This window comes from Salvia hispanica, chromosome 5 (assembly GCF_023119035.1).
Source record: "Salvia hispanica cultivar TCC Black 2014 chromosome 5, UniMelb_Shisp_WGS_1.0, whole genome shotgun sequence".
In the NCBI taxonomy this organism is placed as follows: Eukaryota; Viridiplantae; Streptophyta; class Magnoliopsida; order Lamiales; family Lamiaceae; genus Salvia; species Salvia hispanica.
Genome location: NC_062969.1, coordinates 6,988,952 through 7,012,210, shown reverse-complemented (window position 1 = coordinate 7,012,210; position 23,259 = coordinate 6,988,952). Strand labels below are relative to the sequence as shown.

The 23,259-nt window shown below is 31.8% G+C and overlaps 1 protein-coding gene and 1 pseudogene across 1 annotated transcript; one reads left to right on the top strand and one right to left on the bottom strand.

Moving 5' to 3' along the window:
• Positions 1-1,892: 1,892 nt before the first annotated feature.
• LOC125191012 (palmitoyl-acyl carrier protein thioesterase, chloroplastic-like) lies at positions 1,893-5,091 on the top strand. The gene is made up of 6 exons (XM_048088467.1): positions 1,893-2,345; positions 2,506-2,639; positions 4,110-4,223; positions 4,295-4,472; positions 4,552-4,620; positions 4,698-5,091. Exons 1-6 carry the CDS (start codon positions 1,980-1,982, stop codon positions 4,944-4,946), a joined length of 1,110 nt encoding a protein of 369 aa, XP_047944424.1. The 5' UTR covers positions 1,893-1,979; the 3' UTR covers positions 4,947-5,091.
• Positions 5,092-17,329: 12,238 nt separating this feature from the next.
• LOC125189312 lies at positions 17,330-22,830 on the bottom strand (annotated as a pseudogene).
• Positions 22,831-23,259: the final 429 nt, after the last annotated feature.

Here is a 23,259-nt window from a genome sequence, read left to right as displayed (position 1 = left end):
ATCTAATTGGTGCATATGGATACCAATCCAATTCCAGGATTTCTCCACCACTAGTCAAGTAGTATTTAATTATTTGCAACATAGTTTTAGTGTGTGTTGTAATTTATTATATGCCTACCTCAATTGCTTTTTGGAGTGTGTGTATTTATATAATGAATATCAATATATATTTATTGTAAAAAATGAAGTTGGAACAGTAATCGATTTTTATTAATTTGATACGAAAAATAAATATAGAAAATAATTACAAATCATTATTGGACTAATGATTCCTAGTCAATGATTATAAAAGCACACCAATTCATAAAATATTGAAATTAAATAGTAATAAAAAAGTTGTTAGCGGTGTTATGTTTTATGAGGAGTACTAAATTATAATCTTGAGTCACACACTCTTATTTGTGAATGAGAGACCAATCAACATTTGTAAGATTTCATCCCAAGCAATTGGTTGTAAGAGGATATATTTTCAACTAAGGGATAAATCAAATTGTGCATATTTTAGTACATCCTCTGAGTCTTTCGTAATTTGTTAATATCTGAACATGATCACCCATATTATATTGATGTCACATTTGGTTTGAGCATGGAGCATGCTCTGGTACCAAGTTAGATTTACAAGGGCTCTATAACGAAAGAGATATCAACCAAATATTTGTACTATTCCAACACCAATATATTGATAAAAATGATTTACTACTACTAGATATCTAAATTAACTTTTTTAGTTTCATTATTTTTTATGGCACTGAAGAATGTATGCTCTCTTTTGTAAAAGGTACATAATTCGATACTGGAGTATATAGTAGTTGATATTAATTCCTTTGTAAAATTAGACCTTCTTACCGTCTAAATACATGTGAATAAACAAATAATGTACAATCTTAGGAACGTACTTTAACTTATTTCGTTCACTTTTTTTTTATCTTTCTTAAGCAGGGAATTGAAATGGTCTGATCCCAATTAATTTTAATCATACTTTATAAATATATACACATAAACAGAAACAGTCATTCATAATAGTAATATTGTACACAGATATAACTAAATAGAATAATATGATTAATTTAAGTTCACTCTATTGATGAATTGGCTTGAATTTCAAAGTATAATTGTTTACACACAGGAAACTGATATCCGGCTTCCCCTCAGATCTGATATTTTCTTTCAAGATCTGATATTCTAGATTCTAAATTCCTTGGCCTCTTAGATTTAGACACTCTATCAAAAATAATTGTTAATTGAGGAAGTGAATCTAATTGTTTAAGGGTATTTTCTATAATTAGTTACTTTGCTTATAATTGGAAATGATCACTACCCAATAATTAGTGATTTTATAAACCCACTTTAATACTACTACTCCATCATAGTATTATCAAACATGACTTGTAATTGGTCGCTATTTCTAGTGATTCCACGTCCGTAACGATGATCCATTTCATTGGTCAGCAATCTCATCCTAGGATTAATTTTTCATTTGTTTGTTCTCTTATAATTAAAGCAAGATTCAGTTAGAGTTTAAAAATTGAAGTTGGGGAGAAAAGCATATTGTTTTATATTGAATCCACTAATCTGGTAAGTGAATCATAGCCCGATTTTAATCATACCCAATTTAGATTAATAATATTTGTATATAGTATAATTATTAACTTATTCCATAACCTTTAGTCCCCAAGTAACATAAATATATTAATACACATTTTTGAAACTTGAAATATTGAAGGAATCCTTGTTTGAGGAAAAACCTTGTCTTTACAATTCAACCCTCAATATTGTTTGAAGTGGTTGAGCTGCTTATTTACTCCCTCCTTTGAATATTTCAAGTCAATCTTTAGCTGCCCATCTCCTTCTTTCCAGCTCTAATTTCCATTAATTAGATTACCAACTAAAATCCAAATAAATTCACTAAACCTAATTGACATGCAACATCTCAAGCTTCAAAATCCAAAATTTGACACACTACTGAATCAGTGACAGTTATGGCATTGCTGCAAAACGCCGCGGTGCCCTTCAACCGAGCTGATTCGTTCATCAGCTTAGAAAAACACGAGGGTTTGGATGCGCGTGCGCGCGTGGGTTTTGGTGGTGGATGGAAGTTGAGGCCGAGGAGGAGAAATCTGCAGTTGGTGCTAAACTCTAGCACCAACGCGAATGTGGAGACGATAAATGGGAAGAAAGTGAATGGAGTGTGTGTAGAGAGGGACACGAATTTGATGAACCATGAATTTCTGTTGGGGAGATTTGCGGAGGAACGATTTGTGTTCAGACAGGCATATGTGATTAGGTCTTATGAGATTGGGCCTGATCAAACTGCCACCATGGAAACCCTCATGAATCTTCTCCAGGTCATTCCCAAACGATTTTAAGTATATAAGATTATGTTGTTCTCACACTGTTAATTTTGTGGAGTTTGTATATAATGTTATATCTCCGCCACATATTTTGTATCATACTTAAATTTGTTGTGTTTACAATTTTTTACGTGGATCGATTATTTGGGTTTAGGAAACAGCACTGAATCATGTGGCAAAGTCTGGAGTGGCTGGAGGCGGGTTTGGAGCGACCCGGGAAATGAGCCTTAGGAAACTTATTTGGGTCGTCACCCGCATCCACGCTCAAATCGACAAATATAGCTCATGGTATGACTCCTTTATTTATACTTCAAATATGGCATATATTTAGTTATAGGGGTCTAACTGATCCTTAAAATGCTATCTACAACTAAATAGTACTTCCTCTATCCCACAAGAATATGCACTATTTTCTTTTTAGTCCGTCCACAATATATGCACTTTCTAATTTTAAAATTTTTTTTCAATCTATTAAGATTGGACTCATTCTCCACTAACAATACTTTAATTACTTTTTCACTCTACCTTTCTCTTACTTTACCAATTTTACATTAAAACGTGTCAAACCCAAAATACATATTCTTTGGGGACGTTTGGGGACGTAGGGAGTAACCATTAGATAATCAGATCGAAGCCCAAGATGGGGTATTAATACCAACAAATTAGTAAGACCTAACTAGGGTGAGGAAAAAACTGAAAATCGAATAACCGAACCGATCCAAACCGAAATTTTGAAATTCAGTTTGGTTTACCGGTTCAGTTTTAAACAAAATTTTTGGTTTTTCAGTTCGGTTTGGATTTTATGCTAGATTCGAATTTTTGGGTTCGGTTCGATTTGGAGAAAAAAACCAAATCGAAACACGAATGCTGACCCCTAGAACTAACTCGTAAAAAATGTCAAAACTTTGAATACATACAGCTTTGACACAATATATATCAAATTAAAAGTAATTTTATTAGGATTTTTAACAATAGGGTGTATTAGGTCCTCACACCTTCTTAGTACAAGTTTTGTGTGAGTTGGTCAAGTGGTAGAGAGGTTAATGTCTGAGGCCAAAGGTCTCAGATTTGATTCCTCTGTGGCGCGACCTTTAAATTTAAAGTTATGTAACCATAAAAAAAAAACACAACACAAATCACAGCCCATGGATTGTATGGTTGTGATAAGCTACATTATTAGTGGTTGTGATAAGCTACATTATTAGATTAAAATGCTAGTACATTATTTTACTAAAATAGCTAAGTTACATTATTAGACTAATAATCTATTAAATATATTATTAGATGACACGTGACATTAATCTAATTGTTAGATCACATTCTATGAACTAACAAGTGTTTTGTTTTTAAACAATATTTACCATACGAAAATGAATACATTCTTTTAACAATATCCTAATTATATACGTTTGGATGACAAAATTTGATACTCCGTACATTTCGATAAGCAGATTAATATCAACATTCTCTTGACTTGGAAAAAAGGGAAAAAGAAAAGTGATATTGGGGTTAATTTGATCACCAATACCATTGATTTAAAACGAATAACAAGGTTCTAGTGAATTACTACAATATTATGACAGCACGATAAGAAGTATAGTATGCAAAATGGAGTGGTAAAATCAATTATTAGCTCTTAAACTAATGAAACTTATAGTATGCTCTTACTTGAACATAGTACACCTAGTATGGTTATGAAGTATTCATAGAATTGTAGTAGGTGGATTATATTGAAATAGAAGTGTATATTTGGTGCAGGGGTGATGTGGTGGAGATAGACACGTGGGTAGATGCGGCGGGCAAAAACGGAATGCGGCGTGACTGGATTATCAGAGACTACAAATCCCAGAAAATCATTACAAGAGCAACAAGGTAGCTAATGAATTCACATTAGTTGAGAAAATACTAAATGAATTTGACTGGATGCATATATGCAAATGCAGCACATGGGCCATAATGAACAGAGAAACAAGAAGACTGAGTAAAATCCCAGATGAAGTGAGGCAAGAGCTGCAGCCCTTTTACCTTGATAGGGCAGCTATTGCAACAGAAAACATGGACACCCAAAACATCCAAAAGCTTAGTGATCAAATTGCTAATCGAATTCGCACCGGCCTGGCTGTAAGTTACTACTACTACTAATTCATTTCTCATCATTAATTCATGTAACTAATTGCCTATATTTATGTTGTTTAATTAGCCTCGATGGAGCGACATGGATGCCAATCAGCACGTCAACAACGTTAAGTACATTGGATGGATTTTGGAGGTATTATAATTACTTACCATTTACACGCATGAGTTTTATAAGCTTAGTGATGGAATTATTATACTACATATGTGCAGAGTATGCCTGTAAATGTGCTAGAAGATTATAAGATGAAGAACATAACTCTAGAGTACAGACGTGAATGTCGTCAGAGCAATGTGCTCGAGTCATTAACAAGCATGAAACCTATCACTCAACAACAACAAGAAGAAGATGCACAACACTTGGAGTGCACATCTCTGCTTCGGATGGAAGGAAGTCATGCTGATATTGTGAGAGCTAGATCACTCTGGCACTCCAAGAAACAAATCTCTCCCTCACTTTGATTTAATCAACTACAAACGTATTACTCCTACTATTGTGTGTGTAAACTCAGGTTTTTGGAGGATTTTGTGTGGAGTAATCTCTCTCTCTATTAAACTCAATCAGTGAGGGCGCAACAGAATCAACATGCCATAATTATTCACTAAAATTCTTGATTGTCACACTATTAATTACGTAAAATATCACTGGTATATACTTGATTACTTTCACTAGTGGAGTACTATAAATGTCGAACGACTTAAATTTGTTCGTAAGTTCGGAAGTTTGATTGTACTGCGCTAATCATACCAAATTGAATTTGAATGTAGAGTGGAACATTTGGCTCAAAAATAAAATCTGCCAAATTCTTGAAAACTGCAATTCTGGAAAAAGGAATCACGTGGGTGGTGGAATGAGAGAAATCCAAAGTTCATCGTAACTTGTGGCTACTACTTTTATGTCCTTTTCTCTACTAAATTTCTGTTAATTTACTGACTCGATGTATAATTAATTTAGCTAATTTGAGTGATACTTATTTGTCCTCTTGTCTTACCTGTTTTACCCAAATTATCAACAAAAATAAATTTGCCTCTCAGTAAAATATTTAGAAGGTTATCTTATTCTACAGTTGAGTCGGTTGTAAATAGAATAATAATGTAATCTTAACAACAGATTCGAGTTAATCATTTAACACCAATTCAGTGTTCCACAATATTTTCAACAACACATTCTGGAGTACTGATGTAATGTTACTAATGTGCTTCGGAATTTTTTTTTTTTTACATATAAAATTAAAAAAAAAACAAAGAAAAAGTTGAAATTTTTTAGGGGTGATAATGTGTAGCATTGCCATTGGCGGATTTAAACCATTTATCAGAAGTTTTCAAAATCAAAACTTTAAACATTGATGGCCACCTATTTTGCTTGCGATTTTTGTGTGCCACGTGTTATGTGCCACGTTATTTGAAATTTAACTTTTTAAATTTGAATCCAATTTTTCTTTCAAGCAATGATAAACAACCAAATTTTATACAAACAAAATAAAGTTATATTAATAATTTGATATAGTAATTATATATTAAAATTATAAATATAGTAAGTGGATAAGTTAAAAAGACTTATTAGCCTTTAACCTCATTTTTTATATTTACATTTGAATTTTCTTTCTATTATTTTTAAAATTTAAATTAAAGTATGCACTAGTTACATATATAATTCTAAAAAAATAAAAAAATTATAAAAAATTATAAATATATAACCACAATATTATGCACTTTCCATGTAATATATATGTATCTAATATTTTAATTAAATTCATAAATAAACCTATTTTTTTATTAAATAAACATAAATTAGGTTGTACAAAATTTGGTCACATAGATTTATTGTTTTCGATTTAATAATATTAGAATTCATAAATAAAAGAATGAGAAGCTCAGGTTCAAATCGATTGAAGGGTTGATTTAACATAACTGTATTCATTGGAAACATCATTTACAAATTCCGAGAAAAGGTACTACCGCATTTAATTTAATTTAACTATTGTGAAATCATTTCAAACATGAATCCTAATCTCTGTAATTAAATAATGCAAATATACTAGCATTATTATTTCTCTATTTCTTCTGTATTAGACTAATAAGAAGTTATGTGGTGGAAAGCTGAAAAACGTACGGAATGAGATGAATTCAAAATAGGGAGGCTAGATAAAGATAAAACTGACAATACCCACGTCCATGCCATTAAAGGTTTGCCCTTTTCAATTACTACTAAGTAATATATTAATCTTACGAGTATTGTTTTTAGTTTTGTTTTAATACGAATTGCAAATGAAAATATAAAATCAAGCGACCAAGCTAGGATATGAATGTCACGCATCCTATATATCTCCCACTCCTGAAGTAACAAAAATAAAAACAGAACAATTATTTTGGAATCTTGGTCAAATCCTTTTACAACGTATGGTGGTTACTGAATACTCCCTCCGTCCCCGATTAAGAGTCACATCATTTCAGCCCGTTCACAGTTAAGAGTCACACTTCATTTTTACCTTAAATAGAAAGTAGGTCACACATTCCACTAACTCAATTCACTCACATTTTATTATAAAACCAATATAAAAAAATGGGGTATAGAGTATATATCTTCTTTTTTTTATGAGAATGAAAAAGGGAGATTTGGAGGAAGTTACGGTATACACTAAAGAGAAACGAGAGTTAGGAGAAAAATAAAAGAATAGTAGAAAGAATATTTAGGATTTAGAAGTAACAACTATATACAATCTGAGAGTGGCAAACGAAGAGAAGGGATCAAGCTTTTGAGTTGTTTACCTATCATATTCAGGTGTGTATAAATCACACTTTTAATTTTACATATTTTATGTGATTAATTGCTCGGAGTAAATATTTGAATTATATGATGTGAGCCTAAAATGGTTATGTGTTATTTGATATTGATGGTGGAATATTGAATATGTGAGTGGTGCTATGGATATATTTTTATATAGCATTAGAATTATTTGCAACATTGGATTAAAGAGGATATGTGACAGTCTTGCCCTAGGTTCTACGGGTCATATTCAATGATAAAGGACCTACGGGTCAAAGAAATGTGCAAAGAGGGGCCTTTGCGGAAAGGTCAAAATGCAAAGAGGGACCTTCGTGGAAAGGTCAAATAATTATAAGAGACCTTCGGGTCGTATATAATGGAAATCCCGGGCAGATACCAGGCTTGATCTGTCACATAATAATGAAAAGAACGGAGAGGCATATGCATATGAATATTAAATTGTTTATGATATTTATTACTTTCGGTGATATATGTTGGTGAATGATTGTGTTTGATATTTGTATGTGCATAATTTAAAGATAAGGTTTATATACATTGAGTTGTGGCTCATATAAACCACTAATATTTTTCAGGAATAAGATATCAGTGAAATTATTCGTTGACGTGAGTCATAGAACTACACACGTTATCAGGGCCGGCGGCTGACGCGTTTTGGCAACCTTCTCCTCCTCATCTTTTTTGCATGTAGATAAATGTATAGTATATAGAGTGGTGAGAGGGTCCCACTACTATTTAGAGTGTTTTGAAATATGTACTTGATAAAATAGTGGTTTTTGAAACTTTATAATATGTGTGTTTTATTTATTTGAAGTGTGATTATTTATTTTAAATCTTGAATTTATTTATAGTAAATGCATACGTCATAAAGGGTTGAGGTGTGACAAAGTATGTATTTAGTGGACGCATACCATATCCCAACCTGATATTTTATGGTCACTTTTAAAAATATTTCCACTTTATTCACAAATTAACACTTCATGAGACCATCTCTAACCATACTCCAAAAATGAGTTTTGGTGTAGAAATCTTCTTCAACCATACACCAAACTCAAATCCATTTCAGTGTTTTTTTATGAAACAACATCAAATATGGTATTACTGCAAAAAATTTCTGAGACAAAAACCTCAAAAATGGCGTGAATTTTGAATTTGATGTAAATGGTTGGAATAAAACTACTTACTTTTTAATATGATGTATACTCAAAAATGAATTTGAATTTGATGTAAATAGTTGGAGACATGATAATATTACAAATTGAAAGGCTAAACAATCAAATGATCTATGACATTAGAGCATTCATAGTATCTATAGGGAGAGAGATCAATTCTTCCGAATCCATGGTATACCATTAAATCATTTAATAGTTGTCAAAAAAAATTAAACGCATACATAGTATAGCTGATAAAATAAATAGTAACAATGATTTAGACTGATTTTATTCTAATTAGTGTAATTCTAGCATTATAAACAGTTTTGTAAAGATTAGGAAAGATGTAGCAATAGATATACCAATTTAACCAGATTATATATGGAGTATTTTTTTAAATTAAGCATAACTATATAATATGTTGTTAAAGTGTAATTAACAATCCGAAATAAATGACAAAGAATACTGTTATTTCTATTATTTAGTTGCTATGCATAGATTATAGGAGTATTTTTCTTCTATCTCATAAATCATGCTACCTCTGCCCCCAAATTTTGACACAGTTTACTATTTCGGTCCATCCCTGAAAATTTGACACACTTCACATTTTACTATTTTTGGTAGTGGACCCCATATTCCACTAACTCATTCATACTCATATTTTATTATAAAACTAATACTTTAAAAATAGGATCCACATTCCACCAATTTTTTCAACTCACTTTCCATTACATTTATTAAAACTCGTGCCGGGTCAAAGTGTGTCAAAATTTAGGAGACGGGGGTAGTAATTAAATAGAGTGATGCTAAATGGCCATATTATGGCCAGCCACACAAGGTTAAACTAGTAAATTTAAGTGTATATTAATAAATAAAATATTAGTTATAGTTAGTGGATGACTTAAAATTACTTGTATATCCTTTGCCTTATTTTTAGTTATTTATTCTCATCTCAAATTTTCAGACGAGGAGGGAATCTGTATACTATTTCAAATTTCAATAAATTAAAGTTGCATTAATAACTACTCCACTTCCTATTTAATAGCCCTCTAATTGGAATTTGAATCAAAGCAGACACTAATTAATTGAGTTCTATTTATATGTCCAATCGATTAATATATTGTTTACTATACTACAAAATTAAATTATATATTAACAAAATATATTTATAAATTTGAAACATATAATACTGAATCTTAGTTAGCATGAAGTGTAATTTTTTAAATAAAAAGTTAAAAATAAGTGTATTAGTAACTCAATTAAAGAAAATTAATCTGCTATTTTTTTTTGTATTATAAGTTTTAAATGTAGTTGAACAATTAGATGAATTTTAAAGTCAAATGAACAACTAAATAGTTAATTGTTCGTTTTTATCTAAATTCAATTAAAATTTGAGTAAGGGAATTCAATTAATTATTTTTTTATACTATACTATGTTTAGATGTGATTGGGCAATGAAGGTTATTTTTGGTTAAAAATGAATAATTAAGTGGATCTAAGCACAATTGAATTTTTAATTTTAGTTACTACATGTTATAAAAAAGTAATCAAAGAAATCAAAAAGAATTTTTAAATTTAATCTAAGATTAAATTTAAAATCAAAAGTAGTAAAAAAAAAAAAACATAAGTGAATAAATTTTAATGATTACCTTTTATATATATGTTTAGATGTAATTATGCAAAAAAGGGAAATTTTTAGATTTATATGAACAATTAAATTTAATTGAGACTATTTAATTGTTCAATTGGTTTTAAGTTTAGTTAAATTATTTAACATCTTATACGTTTTAAACTTAAATAGTAGAATTGTTAAATTTTGGTTTTGGTTCAATTGAATTATAGTATCGGGTATCAATTAAATACCTTTTATACTATGTTTAGATGTAATTGGGAAAAATAAATTTTAAATTCAAATGAATTGAGTAGTATATGAAAAATCTAAAGTGTATTATTTTAATTGATTACCTTTATGGGGTATATGTTTAGATGAAATTTGGGCCCAAAAGGTGAATTTCAAATTGAAAGAATCCAAGTGAATATAAGCACTAATGAATTGTTCAATTATTCTAGATTCAATTTAATTATTTAGAATTTTTTCTTGAATTTAAACAAAAATTGTTAAATTTGATCTAAGATTCAATTGAATTAAGTAGTGATTAGTATTTCGAGTCGGTATAAATTTTAACGATTTTTTTTATAGCATGTTTAGATATAATTGAACAATAAATGTGATTTTAAAATTAAGTAAATCTATGCACCATTAATTTTTCAACCATTATGTTCAATAATTTTGTTCTTGAATATAACTTAATTATATTGTTAATTTAATAACTAATTTGAATCAAACACCAAATTAATATAATATATTAAATTAGATAATCAATTATATTTTTAAATTTTGACTAGATTTTTAGATTAAACTTAATTTATTGGGTTTTTTGTTTCTTAGTTATTCTTATACTATTTTTAATTAATATTATGTTGTATTCCCATTTTCTTAATTTAGTTGAAATAAATAAAATTAGATATAAAATCCAAATAAAATTAAAAATAAAAAAATTAAATTAAATATAAATTGAAAAATTTTGACATTTTCAAACCCAACGTCGGGATTATTTTATTTGGGGTAATTTTTTTGAACTTTTCTTTTAACAAACATGGAATCAAATTATCAATTTAATCTATTTCATTTTTCATTCATTTTTTTGATTAATTGGACAATTAAGGGGAAATTTTAAAATTTAATTAAACAAATCAACCCAGAATCGATTTTTTTGTTAAAATTTATGGGGGTTTCGATTTTATTTACTTAAAATTTGGGTGATCGATAGGGTGCTTTTTAATTGAAGATTTCAATTAATTTTCTACAACATCTACTTTTAAAATTTCCCCCCCTTTTCTTATTTATCCCATTTATCAAATACGATCCTTTCCCCGATGTAAGAAATTTCATTTAAATTCCCGCCCTTTTTTGTTCATTTTTTTTTCCATTCAATTAAAAAATAAGAGCATCCCCTATGGGCGGCCCCCCGGGGAGCGGGTAACGCGGCGGCCCATCTTTTGGTGGCCCCGAGGGGCCATTTGGTGGGGGGAAGGGCTCGCCCGAGGGGAAAGGAGAGAAAGGGCCCCCTTTTTCATTCCTTTAAAATCCGGGCCCGGTCGCCGTTCCTATTTTTTTTTTTTTTTTTATAAATTTCAATTTTTTAATTTTTTTTTGGCTTATTTTAAAAATACCCCACCAATTTGTTTTTCACCCACACCCATTTTCACTCCACCTCCAATTTCACTTACAATTTTTTACAAAGAAAGAGAGACAAGATTCACCCGCACGGAAGAATCGGGGTACGGATACTATCCTTTTTTATAAAAGTTTGTTGAAATTTTTTTCCATTAATACAAACAATATTTGGTCTCATCGATTTTAATTTTATTATTATTCTTTTTAATTATTTTTTTTAAAACTTTAATTTAATTGTTAAAAAATAAAGAATAAAAAAAAAGTGAAAAAAAAAGTCCAATTTTAAACTTTTTGTATAAAAAAAAGTTCACCAAAAAGTTCCTATAGTTTCCCACTTGCATTCTAACCTTAATTGCATAATTTTCCCTTTTATTATTCATTCGGGGAGGGGAATATTTATAACACTAGGATCAACCAAGGGAATGAAAGCAACAAATTAATAAACTCATTCTCAATTTTATCATGTCAATATAAACCATTTTACTTTATCTTCCAATCTAAAACCCAAAAAAAATAACAAAATTTAAAAAATCAAAAATACCATCATAGAAAACATTTAAGAAATCCATCCAAATTTTATAGAAAAAAAAATATCAACAGGTCTTTCCATCGCCATCGAGGGAAATTTTGTAAAAAATCAAAATTAGTGACTCTTTCTAAATTCTCCATTGATTCAAAGTTTGTCTAAAAATTAAACGGGGTTTTTGCCCTCAACCATTCAAATTTTATCCAAAAATTAAATGTGTGATTTAAATTTTGCACATTTCCTTTTTTAATCTCGGTTTCGATTTGCAAATTGGAGACTTTTTTTTTTTATATTTTTGTGGAGATGGGTGAAGGTTCCGGGTTGGGGGGAAAAACAAAAAATGAGTGGGTTTCCGGGTATTTTCGTTTTAAAATCGTTGCTGCATCAATTTTTTTTTTAGATGACGAGAAAGGCTCGAATGGGGAAAAGGATGCTGAAAATAAAAAGAGAGAGAGTGACGACGAAAAGTCAGGCTCCAAATGTCAGGCTCCAAATAGGCCCCAAATTTTACCTCCAAATATAAAAAGGGTATAAAAATAAAAACAATTATTAACTAAATCGGAAATTTTAAATAAACCGATTTTTTTCTATAAAATCAGCTTATGACGCTTATAATGCGCTTATGCGAAGATTTCCCAATTAAATAAAGATATTTTGTTATCGGACCAAAGATCCACGTCAAGTGGACGTGGGTGTACGTAAATGAAATGCAGAAAGTCATTAATATGTATATTTTCGCACTCATTAATTTCTCAAATGATTTTGGTTTCGAATCACCATGTATAATTAGACAAAACAAACCAACAAAATAAAGAAATTATGTCGGCAATCATGAGTCGTTTCGAAATAATTACCCTTTAAAAGTATCTAATTTTTAAGTTGGTGAGGTTGGTAAAGTTAATTTCCTTTACTAAAAGAGAAAAGAATAGGTGTGCAATGTGAGAATTGAAGAAATTAAATGTAGATAAACGAAATCATATATGCTTTTATTTTAATTAATTTTGACATAAGATTCCTTTTTCTCATGTGGAAAATTGGGGCATCAGTACGTTTGGAGAATTTCTTATTAACTTTTTTACAACATACTAGTTTATCTGAATTTGTAAATAACATGTATTGCTAGGTTTAACGAAATGGTACTATTTTACTATTCAAATCACATGAGTGTAGATCGATTCTAAAAATTACGTAGGTTTTCGTGAAAATGACGTTGGCAATAATGAGCCTCACCGTCCACCCACACACGACGGGAGAGCCACTCGCCCCAGAACTACATATTGGGTGAGTGCAGTGTGTCTATGTGATCGGGCGACTACGACGATTTAAGGTGGATACGTTGCATTTAATTTATTTATTTTTAAATTTGTTGATCATTTTTGTTAAACTTTCCTCTAACTAATTTTCTTTTTTATTTTCCATTCTTTTTTTTTCAGAATGTAGAAATTGAAGTAGTTGATGATGTGTCACCACTTCATCATAGGGAAACACCATAGTGGGTGATGTAAAAACGTTAAATAAAACTGTAAATCTCGTTCTTATTAAAACATTTTTCCGTCTAAACTACATTTTGAATCGATTAACATAATCTGTTGTCAGAAAAAATAATGGTAATAATAGAAGAAGTGATAAATTACATTAGATTCTCCCTTGAGATGTGAGAATGTGTAGGACGTGACTGCAAATCGAAATAGTCCAAATTAGAGAGGTTGCAAATCTTGGCGGGAGATGTAACGGCTACGGATGCAGCCTCATTATAATATAAATCCTGTAATAAATGTCAGGATATCTCATTACTAACTATGCATTGCATTACCTCGTGACAAGAATTTGGTCCAAATCTTTCTTCTATTATTACAAAAAAGTGTCTTAATAAAAATGATTGGATTCCTTTAAATCAATATTCCCTAAGTTTGTGGGACCCAAAATGGGGGCTCATTCCATCTTTACTACTAGTATATGATAAGATTAAGTGCATGTGACGATAATTAAAAGATGCAGTACCTTCTCAAGAATATTAAAATTAGGAATAATAAATTAATAATTAGTGCCAATGTGATAGTAGTACTTTGTAATTAAAGAAATCAATATACCACGAATTTTCTTTGACCGGAGTATTATGTTAATTATGATCACACAAATTACAAAAATTCAAGATGCTAGACCAATAGGTCAAATTTTAAACATTTTAATAATCTAAAATGCGAGTGCTTAGATTAAAAGTGGTACAGTAAGATTCCATAGCAAGTTGGATGGGATGCATAAATATGAGCGCACATGCTGTGGTACAAGAATAAGTTATGTACCCCATTAATAATGGCATGAAAAATCATTGAGTAAATGAATGGTTGAATCTATATATAATGTCACATTAGTTCAAAAAGAATATTGAATGGTTTATGAATCAGAGGTAATCAATTGATAAAGTGGGCCAATAAATTTGCGATTGGTGATCTTCTACATCTCGATCCCGATCTCCCTCGTACCTATATTATAATTCACGTACATTATTCCTCGTTTGTGTGCTTTAGTATACATATCACACTTACTGAAATTGAAAAATTAGATATGATATATTTAATTCTATAAAAAGTGGTGGAATTTGTTAGATAAAACTTTATACCATAGGGGAAGTTCGGTTACTCATCGAAGTTAATTACTATGTCATTGAGAAAGGCTAGGATTAATAAATTAGGACCATTATTGCAATGTGGCATGTCTTGAGATTAAGTATTGAAGTTGTAACTGTCCAACTTTCATATTGACGATTGTCCTTACATAATAACACAAGTGTTTTCAGTATGTTTGTCCTTATTCATATACTTTTTGAAATACTTCTCATTAGTCATTCATTGCAAAATTGTAACAGACTCACATTATGACTCACATTATAAGCACGCTTAACTTTAAGATTCTTTTAAGATGACCACTAGAGAAGAATATAACTTCTTATTCATATGAATAGCATCCATAAAATCTATTAAACTCTCATTTAATACTTTGCATATTCGTGTATTCCCTCGGTCCTAGTGTTTCATTTTATTAATGTTCCCGCTCACTTTAGAAATATGAGTCGCTCATTGCACGTGTCCACGCACCGACAACCATCCACTATGTCTATAATAGTTAATCATCTCCGATCTACTAAACCGAACACCCTATAAATATACTCAGACATCACTACTAAATACTTGTATCATTTTAAAGTTCAAATTTGTCTGAAAAAAATTTGTTGGAAAATAATTTTTTTATTTACACATTAAGTGTAATAGCTATGCAAAACAATATGTTTTGATCCATATTTATCGACTTCGTCAAAAAGTTGATGGTCAATAACATTGTGGCCATATTAGGTGCAATTATAAGAAGCAAGAATATCATATGATACACCTTATTTGTAAATTTTGATTTCAGATCTACCTTCTTAATTTTATGTTACCAAACATAGTTAATCAATATGCAAGAGGTGATACTATTCACCAACAATATTTTTATGTTGCCAAACATAGTCTAATTGATTATTTACTTGAGGAGGTGAAATGGAGTCTAGCTTTTCTTCAAATTCATAATTATTTATGTAAAATCTACCCAAAACAATTAAAATATAGTCCAAAGCTCATAATTGCTTCTCCACTTGCGCAAAATTACATAATGACAAGGTAAGTGCAGCATATTAGACGTAACAAACGTAGTAAAACTCCAAAATTTGAAAGAGAGACATCTCCCATTTCAGAATATCCCACCATCATCAACTACTTAGATGCCATGCTTCTAAAATGAAATATCTCCATCTCATAAATGTTCAATGCATCCATTGTATAATCACATGATATATACTCCACCTTATTTCTAACTATATACAATTAAACAATTTTACTATCAAAATACTTTTTCTCATTACATAAAGTAGCACATAAGTTAAAATCGGTTACCAACCATTATTTCCCTATTTTATATATATATATAACCGACTCATCGGATAATTCAATCTACCTAAATGTTGTCACTATATGTCACTAGAGATAAACATTTGACGTGCCACAATGACATAGAACAACCGCACACCATTCAGTTCTATATTTGGATTGTGTGGCATTCAATTCCTATTGTTTTCCCACATTAATTCACCTTCACAAATTCACCTATTATATCTACCAGTCAGTTTCATTTTATGACTATTTATCCTCTTTTGTCCTAGTTTTCCCCTTGCTTTTAAATGCATCAACCCTCCAATGATGATCATGTAAACGAGCTTGTGAAGTCGGACAAAGTTCTGGCATCGAAAAGCCGAATCGGGATGTAGTATCAAAGTGGAGCTAAACTCCGAAAGGCTAGGGCAGAGCTGTCGCACCATGGGTCTTGCAGCTAACTCTAAAGGTGGTGGACCACGATAGAGTCGGTTAACCTCATCCCCATCCGGATCCGTCATTGCAGCATGACCAATCTTAATTTGTGTTTACGAATACCCAATTTTAATTTTGGGGTTAATTACTTGCAATTTAGATCAAATCGTTATAATATGGAGTAGCAATATACTCAATTTTAACATTCTTTGCAATATAAATTTACCTAATCTTATAGGCGAGATTAGAGTTGGACAATATGATGGGCTAGCTAACAGTCAAGGCACCAGTTTAAAATTATTTAATCAATTTTGAGTTTTAATATAAATAGAATATTTAAATCGTGATCTCGTTTTAAAAAGTGTAGATAGGATCTTCATAAATGAAATTTAAATAATTGGGTCCAAACTAGAATAAATGTTAAGATTGGATCTTCATTAATAAATTTCAAACATTGGGTACCCAACTTAAAGTTGAGTTTCCAATTTATACAGTGAAGACATTTCAGTCTATCTTGAAGTCTAAAAGAAACGATATATAGAAAATTCAAGTTAAATCGGAAACCATTATTTATAATTTTTAAAAATAAAATAAAAAAGGCGAAAAGGGCCACCAACAGAAAGTCATGTAAAAAGACTAGGTTGGTGTAACAGATGATGATTTGGCCACTACATGAATTAGTAATTAACGTGTAGTCCAATTAGTGTTGTTTGCAGAAAGGCCATAGGTTCAACTGTTTAAGTATATTATTATTTTACTGTTATTATTACTGATTGATGGGTATGTAAGAAAGATTAAAGAAAGGTAAAAGTAAGAGAGGGGTATGTAATGTAGATTTAGAGGGCAGACAGGGCCACATGAAGAGAGAGAGAGAGAGAGAACAACATATTAAGATGGGACAGTATACCCATGTGGCCACCACTATAAGTTGAATTCCCAATTATACCCTTGGTATCACATCACGGTACATGCATTCGGATTCTCATCGCTAAACATCTGCGGCGGTGGATATTCAAGCTGGTATTCCTGCATAAATCTCTGCGGATACACCGGCTGCGGCGGCACCTGCTGGTAGTAGAAGTTTGGGTTGTAATAGTACTGCATCATCTGCATCTCATTCTTCTTCAATTCCACCACCTTCGTCTCTTCCCCTCCGCCGCCGCCGGAGCTGCCTCCGTCTTCGCCGCCGTGTCTCCGCCTTCTTCTTCTTTCTTCTCTTTCTCTTTCTCTTTCTCTTTCTCTTTCTCTTTCTCTCCTCCTTCTTCTTTCTTGGCTTCCTTCTCCGCTTCCTCTGGCTTCTTCTCCTCCTTCTTGTCCTCCTCTTTCTTCGCCTCCGCCTCCACTTTCACCACGGTGGCGTGCTTCCCGGTTCTCTTGTGCACGTAATCCGTCAGCTTCTCCGCATCCAACACTCCTTTCACTGTCACTTGTGAGCTCTTCAGGTCTGGCTCTACACTCTCCACTCCTGCAATAATTCTATTTTACTAATTTTGTATATACTGAATTGACTTTGGGATTAATTCAAACGGAATCTTGGACTTATCTTTTTTCTTTTAAAACCAATCTCTACTAGAGATGGAAAAGGAGATAAGGATGGGAAAGGCTAATAGAGATGAAAAGGGAAACATAAAATTAATTCAATAGTCTCTTTTCTGAAAATCAAAATCACCTTTCATTCTTTGGATTCTCTTTTTGAGCTCTTGAGCACAGGCCTCACAATGCATGTACACTCCCAACACCACTGTAATCACAGGCGGCTGCACACAAATCACATGATTTACCAATCAACATTCTCATTCTCAACTAATCAACACCAAATTAAAAATAATTAATTAATTAATGAGACCTCCTCTTTCTTGACTTCAGGCTTGGGCGCCTCTTTCTCCTCTGGCTTCTTGGCTTCCTCAGGCGCGGGAGGCGGCGGAATCGGCGAGATGAGCTCCACTTGGCGGTGGCTCTTCCGCTGAACCCTCTCCAACACCTTGAGCGGATCTGCTTTCTCCCCTTCACCACCACTTTACTCGTCCTACAATCCGTCATCACATCCTCCACTCCTGCAAATTTTTACAAATCAGTTACTCGCATGCACTATTATTTTTTTAAAAATGAAAGATCTAATTAATTAATTAATGTAGTTACTTACCATCGAATCCTAATTAGATTTTTAAACAAATAAAATGAGAGATCTAATTAATTAATTAATGTAGTTACTTACCATCGAATCCTTTGAGGCAGCGGCGGACTTTCCGAGCGCAGCCCTCACAATGCATGTAAACTTTGAGGACGATTTCCTGCGGCGGGGCTGCTCCTCCGCTTTCTTGTCATCCTTGGGCGGCTCCTCCTCGGGCGCCGGCTTGGCTCCTCCGGTTTCTTCTCTTCCTGCTCAAAAAAGGGAAAACATAAATGAGGCGGACATTGAAAGCAGGGAAAGAGAAAGCGCGGGAGGGGAGAGAGAAAGAGACCTCTCCCATTTGCAGAAATGAAATGAGTCTCTAGCGGAAATGCAAATTTGAGCTTTGGTGAGTGTGTATTTGGAAAGAGGAATGGGGTAGGGGGAATTTAAAGGTGGCTTCATGTTTGGGCTAATCACCTAACTCAACTTTCATTTAATTCTATTTTCTACAAATTTGTATCCACAATTTTTAAAGGCGTACTGGATATGCCTCCCGAATTTGATATAATAATTATCAAATTAAATAATAACGGAAATTTTACACAAAATTAGTGTTTGCCTAGTTAAGTAAATAAAGAAAAAAAATTAAAAGTATAATTTTTATTAAAAAATTGAAATGGCTCTGGAATTTCTCATAAAAAATGAATAACTTAATACGGTGGATAATATAGATGAATTAACAGTATTTTGGAATTTTAAATGTATAATTTAAGAAAATTACATTAAACATTTTTAAAATATTCAAAAAATTACAGCTGCGACTAAAATATAGTACTACGAGCATTACTCCAAAATTTATTCAACATAAAAATGACCAATTATTAAAAGAGAGTCAGTGTTGATTTCTCAATTAATCAGATGACCAATTATTTAAAGATAGAGAATTTAGACTCAATATTTTATTTATTTATTTATTCCATAAGATTGTAACGGTGGTTTGTGTTTTATAATTTGATGTACTGTACTGAAGATTTATTGAACTTTTGTTCATTATAGTTATCTCAAATGTGTAGCTAGCAAAAGTTGTAAACCATTATCTATAACATAAATATTTTTTTTAGTACTATATATAAATTACAATCAACTTGTATAAATTTATAGTTCCGTCACTGTATAACATAACTAGATATAATCAATTTTTATAAATGATCGCAAAACAAACTCACAAACAATATTTAGAAATTTTAGAAGAAATGGATTAGCATGGGATACATAAGATATGATCTCAATTCTCAAGTAATTAACTAATGAAGTAGCAATTGACAGATCACAGATTGCATATATTTGGGCCATCAGTATCGAAGTCTCACTCCGTCTTAAAATCAAACTACCACATTCCACTTCTTTATATTCAATGTCAATATTGTACTTATAAATGAATGTGATCGAGTTTGTTGAATAATCAAAATAATGTGACGAGTAAATTAAATTTTCTTTATGCGAGTTCAAAAATTCTAAAATTATGTTTGCTTTCATTAAAGATAAAATTGCGTTTGGGTGATTTCAGATAAATTTCTCAATAAAATATGTGAATTAGGACATGTGTTGTTATTATTTATAGGTGGTATCGCATTTGTGCCTTTCGTAGCAATTATAGTTTGGTACTGACAATACAAACTATGCCTATATGTCGTTAGGTGTATTAGAAATAACAAATTTGAATTGATTTATCACGAGCTTTTTGAAATTTGATTGACATTCAAGAAATTTCATTTTTTTTCTAGTACCTTTTTATCTGATAAACAATTCCGATGAATAGAAGTTGTTTTAGAAACTTAAAATGTCAACATAGACAACATATTCGATATATTAAATTAAACGACATCATAATCATGAGTTCATCTAACGCACTTACATACTCGGACTTGAATTAAACCTGAATTTGCGCATCCGTCGCAATTGCTACCTACTTATAAGACTCGACACCAGACATACACATCTGATTTTAACAAGTTGACCAATTTTTCCCATTAATTATCCACTTCATGCACACAATAGCCACTTCAATTTTGATTTCACCGAAAATCTAAGTTGAGTAAAAAACCTAGGAATATTGAAAATTCTTTGATTCTCATTCATATTTTGAAAGATACTATTAAAAAAATATACTACTACCAAATTGACATTTTGGGTAATAGTTAGATCTTTTAAATTATTCAATATTAATTTTGAAATATTATACTACTACTAATATTATTGCCGATAATTTGTCATCAGTCGAAATCACTCTCATTCGAATTTTTTATTAGAATTTCGAACTTGTACTCCCTCCCGTCCGCCATTAGGAGTGATTTAATAACATATTTATCAATTATAGTTATTTATTGATTTTATAACTGAATATAATAATTTTAAATTTTCATTAAGATTATTTTAATTAATTATTAATATATAATAAAATAATAACACTCCTATTCATGGACGGACAAAAATGAAAAAACGAGACTCATATTCGCGGACGGGGAGAGTATATTTCATGAAGTCCAGCAAAGTTAATACTATATGCACACATTTTCCGTCATCACATAAACCTCTGTTTTGAACTGTAAATTTAGGAAGTTAAAACGAGCATATGATTCATGTGACTAAGCTTAAACAGGATTACAAAAGGTGTGAGTATGCAAGGGACGTGGCAGTTATGTGAGAGGTGGCACATGCTTGGTGTATCTGCTCTACGTTATGGGCAACCGTATTTTAAGCATATACCCATTTTGGCATTTTCGTCTCTGCTCATATTCTTGCGTTATCTTACGTGCTCTTCACGTGCTCCTCTATTCTTCCCTCTAATTATTTTTATATTCTCTTATCAGATTTAAACTGCTTAATTATTTTCACAACAATAACCCATAGATAAAACCATGCGTACTCACATGTTTGATGCATCATACTGAATTTATTACTCTGTTTGATGGAGTAAATAATCTGTCTATTTTTAGAAACTTTTTTTTTTCTGATGGATTTCATCTCCAATAGTATTCTAATTTTTATTCTGTCTCTTATATTTTATTAATTATTATAAAACACAAGCTATTTCAGAAGACATATACAAAAAGCCATTTTGCAGATATTGGAAAAATCTATCTACAGAGGAATTTTGTGCCCAATCTATATACTATATTCTTAAAAAATAAAAGGAATCTAAGCTCGAATTGCTAACCATATCTCTAGCCAAAACCAGTTCAAGGTATTACACCCTATGACCTATATATTGTACTCGGATATTCTATTTATCCCAAATAATAGTCGTATTTTATTATTTTGGTTTATCTATTAAACTTGAGCTAAGGTTTCGCTTACTTAGATAAAATAAGTAATACCAAAATATAATCTAAAATTAAGTTCAAAATTATTTTAGTCATAGCATTAACTATAACTAATCATTCCATGATTATCCATCTAAGATTGAATTATGGAATTGAATCTCATGAACCAAACACATGACATATTTAATTATGTGATACAATCTTGCAAACTAACACCCATTTAATCTATTTTTGTTTTTGAAAAAATTTCCACAACACGTTACATTAATATGTATACTAATAAAGATATCACTATTTACTAATATTACAAATTTTTTTTTCTATCTGACATACTACTTTAATAATTTTCATTTAAAATCCATATATATAGGAGACCAATGAAATACTTGTTGGTTTCTGGATTTACAAGATATAAGCCGGGCGTGATACAACCCAAAAGAAGGAATACAAATGAACTAACGAATCGAAATTACAACGGAAATTTCGAAACAAATAAACCGTAAAAGGAATTTAGCCGAGTCGATGAGGCCTCTTTCCACAAGACGAGATACGCCCGGTAGGCTCTTTGGATTGGCGTCTCCTAAAGATAAACGGCTCGTCTTCGGAAGAAGACCTATCAAGAGCTCCGCGAACCGGATGGAGGAGAGGCGTAGCTTCGCGTAAGAACAATGCGAGAGAGGAGAGAGTGTATGATGCAGAGTGTGGATTCTAGTTTCCGGTGTGTAGAATGCTAGTCTACGTAGGGGTCAACGCAACCTTGATGGCTGTCATCAATGTCACACCGTAACGGTCGTGGTTACGAGCCGTAACGTTCGGGCGTACACGCTCGTAGCTAGAGAGGTTGAATCTGACGCTTCTAGATTCAGTCATGACGTGGACTGTCACGTTGCTTACGGCGTCATACTAACGGGTGTCATCCCGCTGCCGGACGTGGAAACGGTGGTGGTCTAAAAGAATTAGACCCTAGACCCACTAGCCTGGGCCAAGCCCACAACTAAAGCCCAAGCACCAAGCCCACGACCAGGGCCAAAGACCACCCAAAGACCAATTGCCAAGATCCAAGGACAAGGACAAGGACACGGGCACGCGCTCGGCTCGGCTTGGCTCGGGTGCTGCACGCGGCCCATGGCGGGCGGGCGGCGGCGCTGTGGCTCTCACCCATCTTAGTCCACTATAATTATTCCATGTAATAATCCTTCTTATTAAATACTAGTTTAATAAGGTTGAACTTCCAATGTGGGATAATTAACTCTCTAATTATTCCCTAAACTTCTCTCATACTCATTAAGTTTGCAATTT